This window comes from Diadema antillarum, unplaced genomic scaffold (genome assembly GCF_040938485.1).
Source record: "Diadema antillarum isolate AM-2024a unplaced genomic scaffold, OU_Dant_1.0 seq00000321_RagTag, whole genome shotgun sequence".
Lineage (NCBI taxonomy): Eukaryota > Metazoa > Echinodermata > Echinoidea > Diadematoida > Diadematidae > Diadema > Diadema antillarum.
This window is the reverse complement of record NW_027271340.1, coordinates 1,288,971-1,308,525: the sequence shown is the minus strand read 5'-3', so window position 1 is coordinate 1,308,525 and position 19,555 is coordinate 1,288,971. Positions and strand designations below refer to the sequence as shown.

Below are 19,555 nucleotides of genomic sequence, written 5' to 3'. Positions count from 1 at the left end.
CTTCTCTTTCATTGAGCCCTATTTGGGCAACATACCATTATTCATCTCAGTTGCAAAATTATCAAGACTCTCCAAATTGCTATTAAAGTTTATAATACATCCTTTTTAGTCAGTGAATTTAATGCTCTGTTGCAAATTTGGCAACATTTGAATATTTCTTTTGCTGATTTGTGCAAATTTGATGAATATTACTAGTTCCATAACTTCTGTTCCAATACAGGATATGCAGTAAAATTATCAGAGACTCCAACCCAAAGTACCTTCTGATCTGGAGATTCTCCCGACTGAAACCCCTAGCAAACGGGAGACTCAAAGTTGATGTGTGCGAAGCGCGAAATTCCCAGGGTTTTAGATGCTCTCTGGTGCTATCTAAGGCTTATTTGTCAACATACGATAGAAATATGTAAGAAATCCTTTCCAACGGGAGACAAAGAGCCAGAGCGGGAGAAATTAAATCTCAAACGGGAGAACGGGAAATTTTGCAAAAATGGGTTTTCGGCGGGAGATCTCCCGTCGAAAACGGGAGAGTTGGAGTCTCTGAATTATGAGTTGCCAATTTGCAATAAAATTATGAGTTGCCCATTTGCAGTAAAATTGTGAGTTGCCAATTTGATGATTACAAGAGGGTAATTTCTGCAGCAAAATGACTCCTGGACTCGATATACAGTGTACGTTAATAGCAACTGACTGATAGATTGCCCTTCATCTACATAAATAAGCACCAATCATATCGTGTTTAGAGTAAAAGCCATGATAAAAAGCTGGTGTTGGACTCGAATCAGTTGTCTCCCGACTGTGAGACAGGAAACGACTTGGTACAAGAATCATTCATTTGAATTGATAGTTCAATTTCCCAGACATCAATCTATTTGTGAGATATGCAGGCATGAAATACATGATTTATACGACAGTACAGCTGTCCGGTTCAATTTACATGAAAACACAATTTGCTTGTGTGCCCTTGAAGTCAGGGTGTATGAGGTCATAAACTATACCACATTGTGACTGATATAACAAAAATGCTGCTTGGTATAAATATATACATTTGGCTATCATTGCTTCTATGTGTGGGCTTGCCAATTATACTTAAAGTTCATTATAATGGGAATTCCCTGCTCTATGGATATTCACTAGACATTTCTGTCCTGCTAAATCCAAAATTTCTGCACATGTATGCTACAGTCTCGCAAAATCAATGACACATCTGTAATGTCGTTTGCATTGTGTGACGAGACATGCAAGATGCAGCTTTTCATGCACTGGGGTTCAAGATATCATGCCTGAGACATATCATGTATTCATTAAAGTTGGATTATATAGAAATTATTACAGATAATGGTAATTATGTCCTTAAATGTTCAATGTATCGTATCAGACATTCAAACTGTTGTCAAACTGCCACATCGCACTCTCTCACTACAGTGAGTGAGTAAGAGTAACAAAAACTGAATGTGAACAAGAAGAAAAAAATGGAACTCTTCTTTAAATCTCTTCAGAATGGCTGATCTAGAAAAATTTCATCCAGTAAATTAAAATGAAAAACGACTGTAAGCACGCTGATCAAGAATCATAGATATCTACATCACTGAATCACTGAACTTCATACTAAATGCAGTACCTATGTGCGATTAGTTTTTTTTTCTTTTTTCTTTTTTATAATGTGCGGTCAAGACTTTTTTTTTGCACACCGCATAAATATGATTTTGTGGGTCTTTCAACAGAAAAGTGATGTATATTAGATACATGCCACACCAATATTTTTTCATATATTGCGCCATTTCTAAATTGCATTTGGCTGAAATAAAAGTCTTGTAGCTATAGCAAGTGAAATGTGGACAATCTCGATCCCACCTTCACCCTCCCCCCCCCCCCAAAAAAAATGGTATGGTCCCTTGTTTAATATGTGATGTCAGTGATATAATAATGTGGTTAAATGACTGGAAAATATCTCATAACAAAGAGAAGATATGGCAATTTTATCATGGATAATAAGTCTAGAAATGAAAAAAGTATGCCATTGTTGCATCTCTCACAAATGTGTCATATAGCAGTAAATTTTTCTGCATGTATATATCATCTTCTGTCAAGTCTTGACAGAGCTCTTTTATCTATTAATTTTTTTAATATTAACTGGTGATTAAAGTTCACGTTGGCAATGTGGATAATAATACATCAGGCTAAAATTGACAAGCTGTGTCAAAACTGGAGGTGTTTTTCTTCACAGCATCTGGCTCATACACACAATACCTCTAAAACGTGTGAATGATATGAGAAATTTCTGCAAGAAAAAAAGATGTCATTAATGCAGTTCATTAAAAACATGGCACAAGGTCAATTTCATTCACCACTGCAAGCAGTCCGGGTTAGAATACCCAAGGAAACGCTGCATAAATCTGAAAGAGGTTAGTGGCACGGCTGTCTAAATGCTGCGTGCTAAAGAAAAGAATCTACATACTGTACATATATATACATGACAACACATTGCGGAAAGGTGCATGCATGCAGTGAAGGAGATGCTAAACAAAGCTATGCACAAGCGACTCAACTAGCCCTTTACCTCTTCCACACTCTCTTGGTGTATGTTGATCTGCCGTTCTTGTCGATTTATTTCATTTTCCTGCTCGGTGAGCTGATAGGTTTGGGGGGGAAAAAGCATTTTAATACTGGTACTGTTTATCTTGTTTATTAGAGCATTTTTAGAGACTAGAGGCCTACATGTATACAAGGCAAGAATAGCTTTGCATTGTTTCATGTCACTCTTAGCATCGGAGAAATGAAGAAAACTTACCAATATGCACTGAAACAGTTTCAGCGCTGTCAAAATATCTAGAAAACAGGGAACAAACTGACTTTTTTTCTGCAAATATTCTGCCTTTGCAATCACATACTGCAAAAGACATGACTTAAGAAAAATTCAAATACAGTCATTCATTATTGAGAAAGAAATATATACTGTAAAAGTGGAAATCTTCACACAAAGCTCCAAAATAAAAGCATGAAAATATATTTGCTTGTTACAATTCCATTAATTAATGTCTTCATTCCGCGGAATTAAAAACATGCAAAATTCATCTTTATATGCAGCTGAAAGCAAACAATTCTCCCTATTGCATATAGTCAATATTAAGCGATATCACCTCGTGATATTGATATCTGATCAATTACTCTTGGGACGTATACTTCCGGTTTTGCGGTTCTGGAAAATCTACCAAAGATCCTACGTAGTATAGAATCTTTGATCATACGTTCCTTTCTGGAAATGTCTGGAACAAATACACGAGTTTGACTTCAGGTTAAAGTAGTCTTTCCTGCACAGCAGATTTTTCCACACTCTCCGCTAAACTTTGTCTGTTGGGAACTTCACCCACCTCAAGTCCTTCATCCATGGATAATTTCCATAATTTCATTGTTTGGCATCATCAGTCTAGCATTAGGCCACTTTGCAAAAGAATCCCATTTATCAAATGTAATGTTACAGAGTAGAAAATAACTCTATCATTCGCCAGATTATAAGACAGAATTTGATACTATCCATGAATGCTAGCTAGTACTTCGGCATGCAATGTGCATAAAGCATACATTTACACATTGCACGTTCATAACCAGCAATCTAGATCCCAAGAATTAAAAGTAAGAAAATTAGAGTGCCAAACAGGTTCAGATTCGGAGAGCTATACGCGATAGGGAGAATTACTTGTGCCAAAATATCCACTTTTACAGTATCTGGGAAACTTGTATAAGATTTTGGCATGGGGGCAAATGGAGTTGTCTTCACCAGCTGAGAGGCAAGATCATCTATCATATTAACGTATTATGTCACTCAGTGAGTGAGGAACCGGAATATTGGGATATTGAAGTCTACGCACATGGGGAAGACAGAATCAACAAACAGATAATATATGTTCACTGTGAGAACTGCATCTTTCATAAGCAAGTGCTGGGACTGAAGGATGTCAAATGAAAACTAGTGAAGGTCAACAGTTCTTCTTCTTTTTTTTTTTTGGAGGGGGGGGGGAGGGGGTAACTAGAACAGGCAGAATTACACAGAGTCCATACAGAGCTAGTGTCCTTCTTGCACTTATGCGAAACACACAGCAGCTGAAGTTTTGCTAAAAGCGGATCATACTGAGACACTATTACTGTTTCACATAGACGTGAAAGTACACAATTTGTATCTACTCACAAAGAAAGGCCACCACTATCTCACACTGACCAAGTTTATTGTGCCTTTCTCATCAAAAGGAAAAAGTGAGATTAAAAACCTTTTTGCCTGGTCAGATAATTTTCAAACTCACAGGACTTGGACTTGCAAGGTTACTAGGTGCACAGTTGTGGCTTTGGCAGAGCAAGCATTAAAAATGGTCATTATGATACTGATAGTGGTAGATATAGTTTCCTGTGAAAATCTAAAATTGTTGTAACAACACATGACATGTGAATCCTGGTAAGAGAGTATATCAGGTTCAACAGTAAAACAAAAGTATAAAGTGTCAGCAGGAGAGAGGAAGTTTACGACCTTCTTGTTCTGAATTTATAGCGTATCTTGGATTATATATCTTTAATTTCTTTGTTTTCATTTTTCTTCTGAGGGGGAGGATTTATGTTTGAGGGGAAATTCAGTTGCTGCAAACAGAAAGTCATCTCTACCCTGTTGTCTAAGGGTGTGTGTGTGTGTACACACATCTGTATGTTGTGGTGGGTTTGGCTGAAGTGCTAAACGTTCACACAGACATTTGTTGACTCTTTAAATATGACAAACTGCTGATAATAAAGCTGCAAAACAAAACATCAAAGCCTATTATCAGCTCATTAAGTACTTAAAAGTTAATTAAAAAAAAAGAAGAAAATCTGCAGTGAGTCAGCAAATTTGTATTATCATTTCTTTACCTTCTTCTGGAAGCTGACTTTGTCCTGGTTGGTTTTCTGCTTCAGCGTCGTCAGCTCAATCCTGAGCTCGCTGATCGTCTGTTCGTGCTCACTCTTGCCGGCTTTTAACAGTCTCACTTCAGTCTCCTGCTCCTGATAACTCTGGAAAATGAGAGAATATAAGACAGGGTATGGGACAGTCATCTCTGGTGTATACAAAGCCTTAGCAGACAGAATAATAGCAATATTATGTTACTAATATCGCACCAAATCCACTCTGTAAAGCCCTCAAGCTTATTCGGAAAAGCAGCCTGGATAATATTGCTAAACTTAGAGAAGCCTTAATTGAAACTGATTGGAGTCAAGTCTTAACTGATGAAAATGTTGGAAGTGCTTTTGATAATTTTTGGGATAAGTTTTTGTTGCTGTACAATAAATGCATACCATTGTGTCAAAGTACTGGTAAAAACCGTAAGAAAATTCCTAAAATGCCATGGATCACTAACTCATTATTAAGGTCAATTAATAGAAAAAATAAATTATATTATAAAAATAAAATATCAGGATCACAATCTGCGTATAGAAAGTATGCTGATTATAGAAACACTTTGACTTCTACTCTGCGCACAGCAAAGAAGAAGTATTATTCTGATCAGTTTCACTCAACTGTTAATAATATCAGAGACACATGGAAAGTTATTAGAAATATATTCAAACCCACTCAGAAAAAGTCAGGTATACATGACATTAGAATCAATGGTGAACTAATTGAAAATAAAAATGTCATTGTTGATAAATTCAATGATTTTTTTTTTGTAGTATTGGTCCCAGTCTGTCAAGGGCAGTGCCTCACTGCGAGAAGATGTTTTCTGATTATTTACGGGAACCAAACCTACGTAGTTTATTTTTAATCCCAACAAATGAAGAAGAACTTTTTAATGTTGTGAATTCCCTTAAAAAGAGGAAGAGCCCAGGTTATGACGGTATTTCAAATGATTTGATAAAGAATGTTATATTAGGGGTTGTTCAACCTCTTGCACATATTTTTAATCTATCAATGAATGATGGTATTGTCCCTGTGAATATGAAAATAGCGAAGGTGATACCTATTTTTAAGAAAGGTGATCCCCAGTTATTGAGTAATTATCGTCCAATTTCTCTTTTATCCACATTTTCCAAAATCCTTGAAAAACTTATATATGTCAGGACGGTGAAATTTTTTAACGTGAACCAAACCTTCTCCAATTTTCAATTTGGTTTTCGTGAAAAGCACACAAGTCATGCTATTTTACATTTTATTGATAAAATTTCTACGGCATTGGATAATCGCATGCACACAGTTGGTATTTTTCTGGATTACTCCAAGGCTTTCGACACTGTTGATCATACTATTTTATTACAGAAGTTATCTCATTACGAAGTAAGAGGGAAAGCCTTGGAGTGGTTCACAAGCTACTTATCTAACAGGAGGCAGTTTGTCTCACTGAATGATGCAAAATCGGGGTTACAAAATGTCACATGTGGAGTTCCACAAGGATCACTACTTGGACCACTATTATTTCTTATATATATTAATGATTTTCAATATTGCTCTGATGTATTCTCATTTATTTTATTTGCAGACGACTCAAACATATTTTTATCTCAGGAGAATCCTCAGGTCCTTTTACAAACAGTTAATATTGAGCTAAGTAATATCATAACTTGGATTCATGCAAACAAACTGTCATTGAATTTTCAGAAGACCAAATATATGCTTTTTAGTAATTCTGTTAAAATATTACCAGGAAATGTTTTGTTTGGTGGAGTTGCGTTAGATTAAGTAAACTCAACAAAATTTCTTGGTCTGTATATTGATGACAAACTGAATCGGAAAATACATGTGAATAACATTTGTAAGCTCTTACTGTAAAAGTGGAAATTTTCACGGTGTTCAAATTTTCGCGCATTTCGCGCAACCAGAAACAAGCGCGAAAATAAAAGCACGCGAATATTTTTGCTTGCCATATGTGCCTGTGCGTGATGTCTTGATTCCGCGGAATTAAAAACACGCGAAACTCTTCCGACCCGGCCAAGCGCGAAAAATTAGTCACGCGAAAATATCCACTTTTACAGTATCACAAAATACTGGTGTTATATGCAAACTAAAAAGAGTTATTCCCAAAGAAATATTGTTTATCCTATATTCTACTTTAATTCTTCCATATCTTAATTATGGTATAGTAGCGTGGGGTAATTCTTCAAAATCGCAAAATGAAAAGCTATTTTTGATCCAGAAGAGAGTTATAAGAATAATTTGTAATGTACATTTTCGTACTCACACTAATGCTCTCTTTCATCAACATAAAATTCTGAAAGTGGAAGATATCTATTTAATGCAGTTAGGGTCTCTAATGTATGATCTTAATGCAGGTGAACTCCCACTGGCACTAGCACAGCGTTTTAAGAAAAATAGTGATGTTCATAGATATAACACAAGGCAGGCTTCAGGTTTGCACTTAACCCGTGCAAGGACACAATTTACTCTTAAAACGCTAGTACATACTGGACCCAGGTTTTGGAATTCGCTTGATGCAAGCATTAAACATACTTCAAGTAAATCAGCCTTCAAGCGTAGGCTTAAGTCTCATCTTTTAAATACTTATTGTGTTGATTCGTGATGTCGTTAAAACAATGTTAACAATGTTAATGTCAATAACTGAAAGTAAGTCCTGTATGTTACATTACAGATGCATATACTTTTATGTCAGACTTCCCTTAAAAAAAAAAGAAGAAAGTATCAATGTATAATATAATTGAAACCCAGTTGTCTTCTTGTCATGTTCTGTTTTGTTTTGATATGTTTTGTTTTGTTTTGTTTGTTTGTTTGTTTTTTTTTTTGCTTCTTTGTTTGTTTTTGTTTTTGTTGGGTGTGTGTGTTTGTATATGTATTTTATCGTCTCACATAACCCTTTTTTATCTTTCCTTTCCACCCCCTCCCTTCATTCCTACCCTTGTTTTATGTAAATAATCTCCCTTCACCCCATTACACATAGCCTCCCTTATCTATTCCCTGTTTACGTTTGGAATTGTGTATTTTTTGTTATTTTTTTTTCCACTACGTATATATATATATACACACAATTTATTTTTTTCTTTCTTTTATTCCTGAGGGACCTTGTCTCACAAGCTATGCTTCACTAAGGTCTCCTCGTTTGCCTTTCTCAACATATTTGTTACCCTTTCTTTATCATTTCACATGTACATGTAATCATATACTTATGTATTTGCAAAAAATTTTAGTATTAGTTGTTGTTGTTCCTATATACTCTTGAAAGAAAGTGTCAATGTTATTGTTATGTTATTGTTATATTGCCTATTGTTGGAAGAAAGACAAATGAATAAATAAACTTGAACTTGAACTTGAACTCAAGGCACATACATACTATTATTACCCCAGTCACTGGATATAATAAATTTCAGACAAACACTAACAGTGCTCACTCTCCACTCCCTCAGAAGCGATCAAGCTTCATACCAGCTGCGCCAGCATGCTAGCATTTTTAATAGCAAACAGCTATTGCGCGTGGCATCGCCATGCAGTCTCTGTGACTAGTACTACTGACGATCTTAGACCTCACACAGTAACCTCTGTTTTGCTCTCTGACTCGGTCGGCAAACAAACATGATGGCAACAAATTTCTGTCACGATTTCTCGCTGGACTGAGGAAAGCAGATGGAAGTTTGTACACGAAGAAGTCAATGTTCGGCATCAAGTACGGACTACATCGTCACTTTAAGACCATAAGAGATGTTGACATTAACAAATCTGATAAGTTCCATCTTTTTTTTCTTCCCACTAATAAGTTCCATCTTTGTCAGGAAACTTACAAAGTAATGATGTGTAAATTGAAGAAGGCAGGAAAGGGCTATATCAAGCACAAAAGCGCAATATAGAGTGAGGAAGATATGACCAAAATTCTTGCATCTGATGTGCTCGACATCACAACCCCACAGGGTTTGCAGAACAAGGTCTTCTTGGACATAATGATATATTTCGCCCACGGAGGACGTGAAAATCTGTGGGACATGCAAGCAGATGACTTTTTACTCCACACAGATAAGCAGAATCTTCGTTACATTACACACCGTGACACGCTTAGTAAGTCCAGACCAAAAAACGAGGATGAAGAATGTGGCTACATGTACGAGATTCCAGGTTCTTTCACATGCCCAGTCTCAACATTTCTGGCATACAAAGCAGCGTTACATCCTGCACTGGACTGCTTATGGCAGCATCCTAAATCCACTGTTCCAGCAGAGGGTCCATGGTACTCCAACTGTCCATCAGGTGTGAACACTCTTGGGAACAAAATGAAAACAATCACCACAGCAGCTGGTTGCGCAACAAAGAACACAAACCACAGTCTATGACAATTACTGTCCTGGATCATGCTGGTTTTGCTAACCGTGATATCATGTCCGTTTCTGGTCACAGGTCAGAATTCTCCCTAAAACACTTTGCTTCTACAAGCAATGACAGGAAGAAGGAAATGAGTAGCAAGATCGCTTGCAAAATGATGCAAGAAAATGCGCAAACAGCGTCTACTGCTTGTGCTAGAACCAAGTCTCACAGCACTGCAGCAATACTGAGAGTCGGTCAGCTGAGCCCCAGGCTGTTGTCCCAAAGAACAGCTGATTCTCCAAGAATGCAACTTCAGCATTCAAAATGCAACATTACCTTCAGTCCAGCACTTCCATTTTCATGGACCCGTAACTTTCTACAAAAGCAGCAAATAGACTGCTTCAGTCAGAAAAGTGTAAATATATGTTCTTAAAATTCAGTGTTTGGAGTTCAAGGTATGCCTAGGAGTGAACTGTTATAAACAAGTTTGAATTGTATTTTGTTTCAAATAATTGCCTGTTTCTATGTGAAGTTCATGTTTGACTGTTTTGAACATCTTGACCTCCAAGGACCAGTGACACACACCAAAATGTAAGTCCCTCCTCTCTTGTTTCTAAATTCATAAAACATCAAATGACAAGATCTATTTAGGCATTATATAAAACAAATAATAAATGTTTTCATTCGTGCAAAGGACAGAATATTTCATTCAGAGAAAGATGAAATCATTGATCCATTCAACGAGGTGCAGATCATTTCATCTTTCACCTCATTAAATATTCTGTCCAATGCACTCATAAACATTCATTATTTGTATATTATCAACTGTTGGTGTTAATGAAATGATTCACAATAAGATCAAATGCCTGTATAAATGGTACCAGCATGGATCCAGCTATAAGGACTAATGTACCATACTGCATGTTAGATTTGCAGTTTTAAACATGCCATCATTTTACCAATTCAATTACTCACCTGCACAAATGTCGATTGCTTCTGAATAACACAAATATAGATTAGAAAGAAGCAACAAAAAAACAATGAAGACAAACAAATTTCTTGTGACTGGAAAAAAAAGGGTGTTTAAACATGGACATACATACAAGAAGCACTACCTGCAGTGTTTGCTGGTATTGCATGGCCTCTGAGCTCAGCTGGAACTTGAGGGCAGCAATCTCCTCCTCCATCGTGCTCTGCACCCTGGCCACCTCCTCCCTGGCTCCCTCCAGCTCCGCCTCCAGCTCTCCGGCCCGCCTCCTCTCTCCCTCGAGCTCCGCCTCCAGGGTGCGGATGGCGCCCGTTCTCTCCTCCCCTTCCTTCTCCGAGGTGTGGATCCTACCCTGCAGCTGCTCCATCTCCACCTTGGTCTGCTGCAGGTGCTGCGAGGTCTCCGTGCTCACCTGCTCCAGCTTGGACGAGATCTCATCCCGCTCCGTCCGCGACAGCTCCACCACTTCCTGCATGCGTAGGATCTCCAGGTTCAAGTCATTGTTCTTCTCTGTGACGGAGAAAATAAAAACAGAAATGCACAAAATGAAGAATGTGAGGTAAACATGGAATTTTTCACTAATCTAATCAATTTTGACTAATTTTTCAAGCTTGGCGAGTCGAGATATATTTGGCATATATTTAAACAGCTCATCAATGCCACAGCAGTTAAGGGCTTTGCTAGCATATACTGCAGTTAAATGTTACTGATCCACATTACACCAGCATAAGTCACTCATGCTCAGAACTAGCAAACACGAAGAAAGCTACAACTATTATAACAGTAATATCCCTACTATGTATTTTCTCTGAAATCAAAGATATAAAGTGATATTACATCCAGCCCCCCCCCCAAAAAAAAATAATAATAAAATAAAAATCAACATGCTTTTATTCTATGCTAGTTTCATGTGCCATGAAATCAGCACAAATTTACTCCTCATAAGTTTCTCTTTTACAACATCCTCACAGGAGTAAAATATGATGCTGTGCAATGAAAGTAGCCAAGTCATGGCATCATCACTGAATAATACAACATGGAAGTCGTTACAGGAACTCTACCATGTAATACAAAACCAAACATAACATACAACCAAACCCAAATTTCACGATTTCTCTCTCTAGAGCATTACAATGATTCGTCACATGATATACGCACACGATGTTTACCATGCGTTGACATTTCATGGAAGCTTCAATACCCACTGATATGCAATGTCTTTTTACGACAGTTCTCATCCTGAAAAGTATCTCAAAACAGGAATTATGACTATACATATTCCTAAATGCTCACTATTCTACATAGTTTAAAAGAGTAAAGCTCTAGGCTTAAAATAATATAAAACTTCTTAAAATCGGACTATTCTCAACCATTCAAAAAGTGATTGAAATAAGAGAGAGATAGGAGGTACAGTTTCATAGAAAAGGGAGATAAGAGGATTTAAAGATCAGGGTCACTCAGGCTTGCTGTGCAGAAGAAACCATGAACATCACAGTGACCACAGCATCTGTCTTTATAAAAAAAAAAATATATATGGTCCACAAAAACTGCTTATATCTTGATTTTGGATTTTTTTCAAGGCAAAAAATTTTGACAGAAGGTAAAGGAGAAATTTCTCTCCCACATAGGACAAACTTTAAAAATTTGAGTCAGTCAACCCAAAGAACTATTTTGGTCCATTACAGAGAGTCCCAATCTGCGACTTTTTGAAGGTATTGAGCCGAGCGGTCACTATTACTCTACTTCTTGGGTAAGTACAGTCATCTTTGACTTGTGGACAGCTGTGTTGTCTCGTCAGGAGCATAGTCTGTCATCCATCACACCATGATCTTGATGCGACACAAAAAGTCTGTGAATGAGACTACCTTTGACAGCCCTATTCTCTGTCTCCAACGTCTCGCACTGCTCCCGGAGCACTGCCAGCTCCTTGCCCAGGGTCTCTGCCTGCTCCTGGTAGTGCAGCTGCTCTCCACTGGTCTTCTCCTGCTCCTCCTTCATCATCTGGAACTGCTCCGTCAGGAATTCCACCTTGTCTGCGTGCTCCTGCATCATCTTCGTCTTGCGCTCCTCGTACACCTGGGGGAAATTTTGGGACAGTTTCCATCTCTGACAAATTACAGGCATACTTCACATATTATCATGTGGAAAATTATGACATAAATGGGACTCACTGAAATTCAAGTTACTGTAAAAGTGGTTTCTTTCGCGTACAGAAACTTTCGCGGTTTCCATCGGTGCCGACTTTTTCGCGTGTGTTTAAATTCGCGGTCGGTAATGATAACGTTGTAACAAGCCACGAGTTCAAAACATTTTCGCGTGGTGTTAAATTTGCGGTTCAACCTCAAAGCGCGAAAAGCGCGAAAATAAAACCACCGTGAAAGAAACCACTTATACAGTACTGGTTTCAAGTTGGTTAACACAATATTTGAGTATATTTGCAATATAAAAGTGATAATAAGCCTTCTTGTCTTAACATAACTGTAGGACAATTTTGCTGTTAGAAAGGATATCAGGATGTTTGTTACTTTTCCTATCTAATGAGAAAATTCTCAAGCTATATGAGCTTGAAATCAAAATATGTATTAAGTTCAACAGTAAATGTAAGTTTAGAAAGAAATTACATTAGGTCAAAGAACTTGTGAAGGATGCTTTACACTTCTTGCAATTTCAACATAACTTCTTAAAAAGATGTAAAGGTCCTAACACAAAATGCAGTTCTTATGAATTTTGAAAAGCCTACAGCAGTCTGGTAAATAAATCAAAGGCTGAATTTGATGCACCTGACCTGGTAAGTGACCACATATTGATGGTAAAAACTGGTATTTTGTCACTCAGTCACATAGATCTTTGGCTGTAACAAAAATAAGTCTATAACTCCATAGCTCAAAATTTGTACAAAGGCACTGCAATAATATTCATAGTTATAGCAAAAAGCATAAAAGTGCAAACACAGATCAATCATCACCTGCTCAAGAGAGACACTCTCCACCTGAAGACGCTTGAGGTCCTCCACCGTGTCCTCCAGTTTCCTGCAGTTCAGTCGTTCCCTCTCCAGGAGCTTCTGGACTTCCTCCTTGGACTCCTCCGCCTCCTGCCTCTCCGTCTTCAGCCGCTCCACATCCAACATCAGCTGCGAGATCACCTCTCCCTGCTGGGTGAGCTTCTTTTCCAAACTTTCCCTCTCCTTCCGGATCGTGTTCAGACTTGCCTGGAGCTCGTCAGCCCTTACCTCGAGCTTCGTCTTCTCCCCGATCAGCTCGTCTCTCTCCTTGTCCTTGCCATCTATGGCTAAGCGGATTCTGACGATGTCCACCTCCAGTTTTTCCTTCTCCTCCACCTGTGTCCTCATCTGCTCCTCTAGCTGTTGTATTTCCATGTTCTGTTCCTGCAGACTCTTTTCTTTGTTCTGCAGTGTCTGTGCCATGCTGTCTACTTTCACCTGCAGTGACGCCACTTCCCCCTGACTCCTCTCCACTCGTTCCCGAGTTTCAGCAACATTCTTGGAGTCACACGAGGACTTCTCAGTCAAAGATTTGATCTCTGTTGACAACATATCATTGGTAGATTGCACATCTTGTACCTTTTTGAGAGCATCATCCCTTTCTGCAAGGACATGTGAAATCTGTGTTTGAAGAACATGTGTCCTAGCATCAATTCCTCCATCTGTTTCACAATTGCTCTGTTGTAGATGCTCGGTAGATATGCCACTAGAGGGCGTACTTTTACTAACCATCTGCATTACTTTCTCAAACTGCAATGCGATGTATTCCTTTTCTTTCTTTACTTTCAGAGCATGACTATCACCGTCTTGAAGCTGTCGCTCCAGGTTTGCTACCTTCTCCTTCTCACACCTGATTAGATTTGCATCTTCCACTTGTTTCTGGGTGTGGTCCTTGAGCTGATTTTCCAGGTCCTCAATCTCCCGTTGCCTGTCTTGACACAGCTCTTCAGTGTGCTTCATCCTCACTTTTAATTCCTCACTTTGCACTCCTGCTGCATGTAGCTCTTTCCTCAATCTCTCCAAGTCCCTGTGGGCATCAGTCCATCTCTGCTGGGAACTCTCTAACTCTGCTTTCATTCGAATGCCATCACTTTCTTTGGATTCTGCCAACTGTTTTGATGCCTCAACGAGCTTCACATGTTCTGCTAATCTTGATTGTAAATCATCCTTTTCACTACTCAGTGTGTTGACAATCCCCTGAAGTTCCTTGACTGATTCCGCGTGCTCAGTTTTGAGATTATTGAGGCTTTCATTGAGGACCCTGCTCTTGTCTTTCTCCTTAACAAGACCTTGCTCCAAGTCTGCCACTTTGGCCACCATCTCCTTCTCCTGGCTGCTGCAGTTGTCCTCCAGGAGCTCCACCCTGCGGCTCAGGGAATCCCTCTCGCCCTTCACCTCCAGATTCTTTGCCTCTGCCTCAGAGAGCTTGTCGAGCAGCTCATGGACCTTATTGGCAGACTGCAGGTGGTTGGCGACCTCCGCATCCTTGCTGTCCACCATCCCCTCCATCTTCAGGAGGAGCTCTGCATTCTTGTTCTCCATCTGGCTCAGCTTCTCCTCCAGCGCCCTGAGGGCCTCGTCCTTCTTGGCCTCTGACGTCTGGCTGATGTTGAGCTCACTCCTTGCCCCTGCGAGTTCCACACGCACCTCAGCAAGGAGTTGCTCACCCTCGAGCAACTTGGTGTTGTGGGCTCGCTCCGACTCCTGCCACATCCTCTCCTGACTGGCGTGTTGCAGGTTGATGGCTTCAAGACGGTCACAGAGGTCGCTGTTCACCTTTTCGGCCTCCTCTACTTTCTTCTGGAGGTCTGATTCTTTCTTAGACAGGTGGTCCTTGGCGTCCATTGATTCCTTTGATGCTTTCTCTAACTGGTACTGCAGTTCTTGTACCTAACCCCAAGAAATAAGAAGAAACAATGCCGAAATGAACATGAATGTGAATTGTCACCACAAATGTCTGATATTCCACGTAATCCCCCTCCCCCCCCCCCCCGAAAAAAAAAAAAAAAAAGAAGAAGAAGGAAAAAACAATTCTTCAGGCTGTAAGCTTTCAATGACAAATCATAATTTCTTGCACTTTATTTCCAAAATCCATTTTGTTTTCAAGTCAGATCATATGATTTGAGTTTTCTTGGCTTCTGGGCCCTGTTTCATAAAGCTGTTCGTAAAGTTACGAACAACTTACGAGTGACTGGTGATCAGTTCTGATGTGCTATACTTATCAGAATTTCCATAATTCAGCACAAGAACTGATCACCAGTCGCTCATAAGTCACTCGTAACTTTACGAGTAGCTTTAAGAAACACCCCCCAGGAGCTGCCACTTTATCAACGTAAAGTGACAAGTGGTCACAATAAAATACTAAATAATCCATTCAATTCCAACAATGACTAAAAAGGAAAGCTGTGAATTTTACATCGTAGTCACCTCAGAGAACAAGATACTATTGAAAAGCTGAGAGCAGCATCACCAGCATACCTTCCTCTCCAATTCCGACTGCATCGCACTCATCCTCTCCTCCGTTTCCATGGCGAGGCGGTGCATCTCGTCGTTGTCCTTCTCCAGCTGGATGATGCGTTTCCGCAGCTCCCGGTTGACCTGTTCGCACTCCTCCAGCTCCGACTGGACTCGCTGTGCCATCTCAGCCTCAGCGTTAGGCCGAGACTCAACGGTGGGGCTCCAGTACCCATCTGCAGTGCTTGGCTAAAACAACAACAAAAATAAAAGAAGACTCCCTTTGATGTTAAGCCCGCCGCACACTACATGATCTGAGGTCGTACGACCTTCCCACCATGAGACCAGGTCATGCCACCTGACCTTAGGACCTGCAACCTGCCTCCCACGCGCTTTAGCACAGAGCGTGCGTGCAGCTAGCAGCTACCTAGCTATAAACGCGACCATGTGAGAAAAATTTAACATGCTGAAACCTTCCGATCAGGTCATGCGACCTAGTCCCACAACCTGAAACTTGGGTGTTTGACGACGTCAAACCAACAGTCGGGATTCATATGACCTATGTGTATTGTAAGGTCGCGTAGTGTGCGGCGAGCTTAAATAATAATGATAATAAATTACATTCATATAGCACTCATACAGAAGTTCTTAAGTGCTTTATAAAAGATACATAAATAGAACCCACATACACTTTCTTCAACTTTTCTACAATAAATGCAATAATTCAATACAACAAACATGTTGACAATAATAAAATTGTTGTATTCAATGTCAGCCTTTGACACATTCTTATGGTCAGATTTGGTCAATTATCATTAACATTAAAGATATCAAAAGCAGGAGAAAAGATAAGAGAAATATACGATAAAAGCACAAAAATGAGAGTACAAGAAGAAAAAAGAAAATGAAAGGAACAGATGAGCAAGGGAATGACATGTAAGTAAGAAAGCTACAGAACACGATGAGGGCAAAATGGCTGCCCAAGAAATAGGGGCTTCAACTGTACTTTAATGACATAAGGCTGACTGCCACTTTTTATCTCAACTATCATTGAATTCAACTTCAAGATTTTAGGATTTAAAAAAAAGAAAAAAAGATGAGAATGCAAACTGTGAAGTGCTGTAATGATAATGATGATGGAATGATGAAGAGAAACTAGAGTTTAAAAGGGGTAAAAAAAAAAATCATGGGAAGGTAAGCATGGGGAGAGAAGATGATGACGCTGGAGAGAACAAAAGAACACATTGAAACAAAACACACACAAAAAATGACAAAGATGTGAGCTCTAGTTGCCATGGAGATCTCACCTGTGAGCTAAGACTACTGAGACTCTCCGTTCTTATGGGTAGCTGCCATGCATGACCGTACATTCCCGGCGCAGTCATTACATTGCGGTGGGAGGAGGTTGGCCAGGCTGCATCCAGGTCGTGACCTGACGGAGCCAGGTCAAACTGGAGGTCGTTGAGGTCGTAGAGGTCATTTATCAGAGGAGAGAAGAGGCTTGGATTTAGCAGCAGAGAGTTGGGATTATACCATATGCTGTGTCACCAGAAAACAATGAAAAGAAAAGAAAATGTTTTCATCAGATAAACATATGAGAAGAGGCTATACATAATGTATCAAGAACACAAATTAAGGCTCAATAATATTTCCTATGCAATGAAGGAATCTGATACATTAAAAACATGGATATTGAGAAATATCTACAGACGTTGAGTAATTGTGTTTTTTTAGTCTACCACAATGATGTCATCTTCTGTCAGTATCTTTCACAACTCAGGCGTTTGTAATGTACGGCTTTGGCTCCAACACGTTCTTGAGGATAACCTGTCTGAAGTGGTTGTCGATGACGCATCATGCTGTGACGAAACTCTCAAGATACAATTTGGCATTAGTGGGACCAGCAAAAGCGAAAGCAAAAGATAAACAAGCTTACTCCCTGATCCTTCTCATCTCTCTTCAACCTGTCACTCAATAGCTTTGAGTCACTTCCCATCCACCCTCTTGCCAACTTCAAACCTGGCACCAATTCAAGTATAACACATTGGACAGGGTACTTCACACAGACAAATAAAAAAGTTCTGGTCATTCACTACTGGTAAATGAAAGAATGAACTGAATGAATCTGGCCAGGGTTTACGTCAGATTTTTATCTTATTTTTTTCTTATAATACAAATACAGTCACCACAGCCTTAATCAATACAACTCTGGAGTAGGACCTTAGTCCCAGTTGAGAAATTACTCAGATGAAAAGAGGGCAGAAAATTGGTGTGACATTCAATATGAAAATTGGTTTTTAGGGTGAAAATTGAGTCCAATTAAACCGAAATCTTATTCAGTTTAAAAGGTGAAAATAACATGTCCTGGGCCCTGTTTTATGAAGAGTTAAAAGTGATTATATACTTGATTTCAACTGTAAGTCTATGGCAGCCTGTGTGGTAAGGAAATCTAAAATCGATTTTATCTTTCGATAAAACGGGGCCCTGATAATGTTAACGTTATATGGTTCCATCAAAGTGGTGTTCTCTAATGTCAGAGTCCCAATGAAATGCCAACAACTGTACTATCACACCTTGACAAAGCATAACATCTTTTTCAAATCTAACGCACTTCTTCCTGAAACTGGGTGTACCATGCATTAAATCTAGAATACAGTATGCCTGACAGTGCACATTGCAGGTTCAACTGACCCATTCAGGGGCCGCAGAATGTTTTTTTCAGGGTGGGGGGTAGCTGCGGGACCGGGGGAAGGGGGGTATCTTCAAATAAATGACTTTACACTAAGTTTGCACTTAATATGACTCAAAGCATAGTGCTAAACTAACATGCAAAAGAGGTAATGCCTATTGACAAAAAGTACAAATAAGCCTTAAAGTTGAAGTGGAAAATTTGATTTGTGCATTTCTAAACACCGCATTCCCTTATCACTACAGCAGCCATTATTTGTCTTTTTTCATCTCCTGAAGCAGCCAAATATGGGAAATGGCATTAGAATCCTTGGAGAGTAACTACAAATTGTAGGAGAAAATGTAACTTCAAGCACAGCAAAGGAATGTATCACACATGCAAAGTCACAACATAATACATTTGAAGACAATTGATCATCCAGAATAAATTGCAACAATTAATTTTGATCACAATCAAAGGAAGAAACAAAGCTCCTGCCCATAACAATGGATTCTTCAAATTCATGAAATTCTTCCGTCGAGATGTTTTCATACTCAAAGTAGCTTAGGGAGGGCGTGCCCCCTTCCCCCCCCCCCCAAAAAAAAAAAAAAAAACACAAAAAAAAACACACCTACCCTACTGAGAAAGGTATCCTTGATTATAAAGCTGTTCAATATAACAAACAGGCAGATATTTGTGCCAACTCAAATGCTTATCACTTCACTGGCATATTGCCATTTTCTTATGAATGCAAACAAATAAACAAAGAATCAAACCCTAATCTTAAAATTTGTCAAATCTAAAACACAACATGAGGACTACCTCCAACTTTGATGAGTGTAGGAGTGTATCTCCAATATGTTCTTGGCATGAGAAGGAAAAAAACAGGCTCTTGTTTTTAAAAACATATAAGAACAAATATATGTCTACACAGCGCATTTGATGCATCATTACACAAGCCATAAAATGTCGTGAAAATAATTTTATGGAATTTTGATGATAAAAATTTGCCAGACGATAAGCTTTGAATTGATGTATAATTTGCCTTACTTCATCACAAGGAAAATATTTTCATAAAAATTAAAAAGTTAGAAAACTGTAAAGGTGATACTGCCAAAGTTGGCTTTACACGAATTGTTCTTCCTTTCATGATTTCTGACTTAACCCTAAAAAGGCCAGGGGGGGGTGTTGAAT

At 39.0% G+C, this 19,555-nt stretch overlaps 1 protein-coding gene across 1 annotated transcript in view; it reads right to left on the bottom strand.

Moving 5' to 3' along the window:
- The window catches only part of LOC139730582 (uncharacterized), a 51,197-nt gene that overhangs the window by 18,924 nt on the left and 12,718 nt on the right, over positions 1-19,555 (bottom strand). Inside the window, exons 6-12 of the mRNA XM_071641436.1 lie at positions 17,001-17,232; positions 15,718-15,942; positions 13,204-15,129; positions 12,104-12,314; positions 10,366-10,748; positions 4,888-5,028; positions 2,558-2,629 (exon numbers count right to left, since the gene is read on the bottom strand). Coding sequence (XP_071497537.1) covers positions 2,558-2,629; positions 4,888-5,028; positions 10,366-10,748; positions 12,104-12,314; positions 13,204-15,129; positions 15,718-15,942; positions 17,001-17,232 — 3,190 coding nt within the window. The remainder of the gene's footprint in view (positions 1-2,557; positions 2,630-4,887; positions 5,029-10,365; positions 10,749-12,103; positions 12,315-13,203; positions 15,130-15,717; positions 15,943-17,000; positions 17,233-19,555) is intronic.